At 47.9% G+C, this 6,000-nt stretch overlaps 1 protein-coding gene across 1 annotated transcript in view; it reads left to right on the top strand.

The window, feature by feature from the left end:
• The first annotated feature begins 909 nt into the window (after nt 1–909).
• Nucleotides 910–6,000, top strand: part of UVRAG (UV radiation resistance associated) — a 328,462-nt gene continuing 323,371 nt past the window's right edge. The window contains exon 1 of the mRNA XM_049780278.1: nt 910–1,046. Coding sequence (XP_049636235.1) covers nt 954–1,046 — 93 coding nt within the window. The 5' untranslated portion in view covers nt 910–953. The remainder of the gene's footprint in view (nt 1,047–6,000) is intronic.

The raw sequence follows: 6,000 nt of genomic DNA, 5'->3' as shown, positions 1-6,000 counted from the left end.
CAAGATTGTAGAATGGTATCTAACCTCAAGAAAAAAAAAAAGAATGGTACCTAACCTCAAATGAGGTTTGGTGGAAAGAAGTAGTAGCAAAGGTTTTGGAAGGACAAGCAAGAACTCTCAGCGAGGGGAAAAGGCGTCCTGGGGGGAGTGAGTCCTGGAAGCATAGGTAGATTTTCTTCCCAGTTTCGGCTCTTCTAGAACGGTGGTTTTCTAAATTTAGAACTACAAAGCGTTTTTTTCAGTCCCCCGCACATTTACATGAACACCTCAAGCAAAGACAACTCCTGGTAGTTTACAAATGCGAATCAGTCAACCGAAACCAGCTTCCTCTCTGAGCATCCCCGCCCTCCACAGGGGTGGGATGGGGCGCCCGATTACCATGACAACTAGGTTAGGGCGGAAGTGGCCGTGAAGACTCTCACTCAATCAGGTGACTGGCCGGTCTCCTGCACGTGACCCCGGAGCTGAGGCGCGCTCTCCGCTTCCTCAGACCCCGCCCCGTTTATGATTGACAGCCACTTCCAGCAATGATCCTCTCAGCTCCCGTGGGAGACCCCGCCCCTCAGTCGCGGAGCATCCAATCAGATTGAGAGAATCAAAGAAGCCACGACCAGGTTTCCATCCCGGTTTGACAGACGCAATGGACGCTGTCGTCGGGGCCCGCCTCCCGTAGTCATTCCGAACGCTGATGGACAGTCCCTCTATCCAATAGCTTGGCTTTTCTTGACCCTGGAATCCCGCCCCCTTTGGAGAGGAACCAATGAGCGAGCCGGATCTCGGCAGGGTGGTTGGGGGTTGCACTGCGGTAATATGGCTCTTCCTTGAGCTCGCGGCGGCGGCGGCAGCGGCCGGAGGAGTGGTGGTAGGAGCTGCCCCGTCTTCTCAGGTGGCGGCTTTCTCGCTGGCCGGGGCTCGGCGGGTCGTGGCTCGGCGGTGGCGGCGGCGGCCTCCAGATGAGCGCCTCGGCGTCGCTCGGGGGCCCGGCCACCGCGCTGCCCCCCGGGTCGACCGCGCGGGCCCTGCATGTGGAGCTGCGGTCTCAGCAGGTTCGTAAGTCGGCCGGCTCGCGGCGATCGTGCCTGGCCGGGAGACTGACTGCCTGACTCCGGGGCTGAGCCTCCCCGACTCGGCCGGCCCGGGCACCCGGCGCAGTGACTCGGAAGGCCGAGGGGCGTCCGACTCCCGAGGTCCAGGGAGGAGAGGGGTCCTGGCATGGGCCGATCTCTCTCTCTCTCTTTCTCCCCCCACTCCGCGGTCCCGGGGAAGATCTGCCCCTTCTTCCTTCCTTCCTTCCTTCCTTCCTTCCTTCCTTCCTTCCTTCCTTCCTTCCTTCCTTCCTTCCTTCCTTCCTTCCCTTCCTTCCTTCCCTTCCTTCCTTCCCTTCCTTCCTTCCTTCCTTCCTTCCTTCCTTCTTCCTTCCTTCCTTCCTTCCTTCCTTCCCTTCCTTCCTTTCTTCCTTCCCTTCCTTCCTTCCTTCCTTCCTTCCTTCCCTTCCTTCCTTTCTTCCTTCCCTTCCTTCCTTCCTTCCTTCCCTTCCTTCCTTCCTTCCCTTCCTTCCTTCCCTTCCTTCCTTCCTTCCTTCCTTCCTTCCTTCCTTCCTTCCTTCCTTCCTTCCCTCCTTCCCTCCTTCCTTCCTTCCTTCCTTCCTTCCTTCCTTCCTTCCTTCCTTCCTTCCTTCCTTCCCTCCTTCCTTCCTTCCTTCCCTCCTTCCTTCCTTCCTTCCTTCCCTCCTTCCTTCCTTCCTCTCCTTCCTTCTTCCTTCCTTCTTCCTTCCTTCCTCCCTCCCTCCCTCCCTTCCTCCCTCCTTTCCTTTTTCCTTCCTTTTCTTTTTCTTTCTTCCCTTCCCTTCCTCCTTTCCTTTTCCTTCCTTCCTTTCCTTTTTCTTCCTTTTCCTTCCTTTTCCTTTTCTTTCCTTTCTTCCTTCCTTTCCTTTTCCTTCCTTCCCCCCTAGTGCAGACCCTCCTCTGCTCCCCCGACGACCCCGGGAAAAGAGACCCCGGGAAGCCCCGGCCCGTGTCCCCGGAGAGACTGGGAAAGCTTGTGTTTCTCTTTGCTCCCCGCTTGCGGAGAAGCCAGTTCGTGTTCCTTTTCCTGTGGCCGAAGTGAGGAGGCTGGCTGGCTGGGTCTTGAGCTCATTTACTTTTATTCCTCTCCCTTTATTTATGATGAAGCATTCCTCTCCTCCCTCCTCTCACTTCTCTAAAGATATCTTTGGAGGACTTGGGTGTTTGCTTGGTAATTTCCAGACCCCCAAGTTCTTTCTTCTTTTTATTATTATTTTTAATGCGATTTAAAGACATTTTCTACATGCTCTTGAGTGAGTAATATCAGTAGAAGGAGTAATTGATGTAAATTGATGTGCATTTTCAGGGCTCTTTAGCGTGCTTCTGGGACCTAGATTATAGAGAAGGAATCCTCGTTTGTTGTCCACTAGCACTCGATCTTTATATCCCTGAAGAGGAGACTTTGCAGGAAGATTTGGTTGAAGTGAGTGAAAGTCTGTTTTCACCCTCAGTTGATTACTCCTTGCAAGAAGAACCTACTGCGTGGTCGTTCAGTGCTGGGTAGCTGGTCACCCAATGCTAACAGTTCTCAAACTGCCTTTTTATTAGAACCCAGACTAACTTTAGCGCAATTGCTTGTCCCAAGCAGTTCTGGGATATGGCTGCAGAATCTGGCATCTGACCTTGTAGCCTTTGCCTGTGAGTATTTTATTTGCCATTTGAGCAACCTCTGCGCTAACTTCTCACCTCACCTATACTATCCCTGTCTGAGGCTGAAGATTTACTCCAGGAAAGTGGAGTTTGGGAAGTTGGGGGCCCAGGGCAGATGGGAAGTGGGATTGATTTGAATGCTTCATAGAGTTGGTGTGTTTAAGGGAAGAGAGAGTTGGAGAGAATTGTTACAGTGGTGGTGAGTGAGCTAAGTTATTTGCAGAAACAGGACTTGATGTTTAAACGACTGGTTTAAACGACTGGACTGCTTTGCATGTGGGAGACCCTGGTTCTTCCCCTGCATTGCTTCATCTCCCCACAGGAACAACCCCCAGAGGACCCTAGGGTGTTGTCTCAGCCTTCCAAAAAATGACTGGGATTGTTATGCTGTGGCTTTGTGGTACTGTTGGGAAGGGAACTTGTGGAGGATGTTGTGACTTTGAAGATAGTGAGATATGGACTGTATTTATGAGGTGCTGGCAAGAAAGCAATAGTCAAGGTGGGAGCAACCAGTTTCTGGCATGAACATTAATGTGATTTTTTTTCTTTTTTGCGTGTGTGTACGTGGATTGTGAAGGTGGATATATGGTAAAGCCCTGTTACAAGCAGCCTGGAGAAAATCCTAAGCAGTTAAGGACCGAGAGGGGTTTAGTTTCAGTTTTGGGAAAATGTGGGATTAGGAAAAAGAAAGCATCATTTGTTTTCTAGGCTTGTCCTCTGACAACAGTTCATGGTTTAACTCTGGGGGAGACAATCTAAACAAACTGTCCATGGAAAAAAATTCAGCTGCATTTGTGAGCATCTGTCAAATTTTTGGATTTGTGCCGAGAGCTATATAGTGGCTAAGTGTACGCTGCAGTAGAGTGTGTTTGGGAAGTATGATTTTTTTTTACAGCTTTTTGTGGGTGTCATCCTTCTTGAATTCTTGGAAGGGAGCCTGTATAACAAAAACACTTTTGTATTTAATTAACATTCATTTATTTTTCTGGGACAAAATGCTTATGCATTTGCGTGCATTTTGTGTGTGTGTGTGTGTGTGTGTGTGTGTGTGTGTGTGTGTGTTTAGAGCATTTTTTTGCTGGGGGCTGGAGAAATAGCATGGAGGTAGGGAGATTACCTTGCATGCAGAAGGATGGTGGTTCGAATCCTGGTATCCCAGATGGTCTCCCGAGCCTGCCAGGAGTGATTTTTGAGCATAGAGCTAGGAGTAACCCCTGAGCGCTGCCGAGTATGACCCCCCCCAAAAAAAAAGTATACCACTTAGTACACAATTTGATAAAGATTATAAATACATTCATATAATCTGTACCTAAGAAACTCAGTTACTAGCATCTCAAAACTGCCTTATATTTTCTCTTTTCTACCTTTCCTTTCTAGAGGAAACACTTGAATGATTCCTAACAGATCAGTTACATTCTGAACTACATGTAAATCGAATCATACAAAATGCATTTTTCTGTGTCTTATTTATTTTGAGGTGCAGAGGAACTATTCCTGACTAGTTGATGGGGTTGGGGTCATTCCAGGTGGTGGCTAGGGAATCATGGGGTTCTGGGGAAACAAGTCTGAGCTTTTAGACTGGGAATCGTTTTGTATTGTGGATGAAACCCACCACTTCCTGTTACAAAGCATGTGCTCTAACCCTTTGAGTTATCTCACTGGCTCTCCATCAAATTTTATGTTTCATTTATTTATTTTTGTTTTTGTTTTTGGGCCGCACCCGGTGGTGCTCAGGGCTCTGTGCTCAGGCATGTCATTTTTGGCTGTGCTCTGCCACCATATGGGATGCCAAGGATCCAACCCAGGCTGGCTGAATGCTACGGCTGTAGTCTCTCATCATATTTTAAAGTATTACTGTGTTGTGCTGTGCTTATGACTTTAGCAAGACTTCATAGATTTGAAATTAGATGTTTAAAAATAGAAATTCAGGGGGCTGGAGAGATAGCATGGAGGTAAGGCGCTTGCCTTTCATGCAGGAGGTCATCGGTTTGAATCCCGGCGTCCCATATGGTCCCCTGTGCCTGCCAGGAGCAATATCTGAGCCTGGAGCCAGGAATAACCCCTGAGCACTGCCGGGTGTGACCCAAAAACCACACATACACAAAAAAAATAGAAATTCAGGACCAATGGGGGTTTGAATCCCGGCATCCCATATGGCTCTCCAAGCCAGCCAGGAGCGATTTCTGAGTACAGAGCCAGGAGAAACCCCTAAGTGCTGCCGAGTATGACCCAAAACCCAAAAACCCAAAAAAAAAAAAAAAAAAAAAAAAAAAAAGTAGAAATCTAGTTTTCCTTTAAGTAAAAATTGTGTTATTTCAGGGGAGTCTGCCTGTCATTTAATAAGGTACCAATATTTCATTTTTTCTTAAATCCTATTTATTCTAATGACTTATTATATTAATTTGTTTTGGCTCAAAGAAAACTCAAAAACTGTGTATGGGGTGCCAGAGATAGTACAGCAAGTAAGGTGCTTGCTTTGCATGCAGCTGATCTGGGTTCAGTCCTTGGTATCCTGTATATTTATATTTCTCTGAGCACTGAGTACAGATCCAGAAGTAACTCGAGAAATGCTGGATGTGGCCCCCAAACCAGAACAAAAATACCTCACAAAACCCCAAAACCAAACAACAAACTGTAGATTCTGAGTTATTTTTGTTTTACTTAAGCCACTTACCTTTTTTGGGGGGTGGGGTGGGGTTCACACCTGGCCGTGCTCAGGGGTTACTCCTTCTCTGAGCTCAGAAATTGCATCTGGCAGGCCCGGGGACCATCTGGGATGCGAGGTTCTGAACCACTGTCTGTCCTGGATCCTGGATCCTGGATCGGCTGTGTGCAAGGCAAGTGGTCTACCGTTGTGCTATCCACTCTGGCCCCAACAAGTTGTTCTTTAAACGTAAGTGGCTTAAGGGGCTGGAGAGATAGCACAGCCGTAGGGCGTTTGCCTTGCAAGCGGCTGACCCAGGACCTCGGCTGACCCAGGACCTGGGTGTCCCAAATGGTCCCTTCAGCCAGGAGCGATTTCAGAGCGCATAGCCAGGAATAACCCCCGAGTGTCAATGGTTGTGGCTCAGAAACCAAAACAAAAAAAGAGAACAACTCCTTAACCTTTACAGTATGAATACTAACTATAGTCCATAATAGTTATTAACTGTGAATTAAAACTACTATTTAATCTTTACTTCCTTTTATCTATAATTTGAGCTTGAATTAGTCAAGCATTTTGAAGAAGACTCTTTATGCACTTTAATTTTTGGTTGAGGTTTGTAATTAATTTGTGACGTATGCT

This window comes from Suncus etruscus, chromosome 9 (assembly GCF_024139225.1).
Source record: "Suncus etruscus isolate mSunEtr1 chromosome 9, mSunEtr1.pri.cur, whole genome shotgun sequence".
NCBI lineage: Eukaryota > Metazoa > Chordata > Mammalia > Eulipotyphla > Soricidae > Suncus > Suncus etruscus.
Note: the sequence above shows the minus strand (reverse complement) of the source record. Positions and strands in the feature narration are given on the sequence as shown.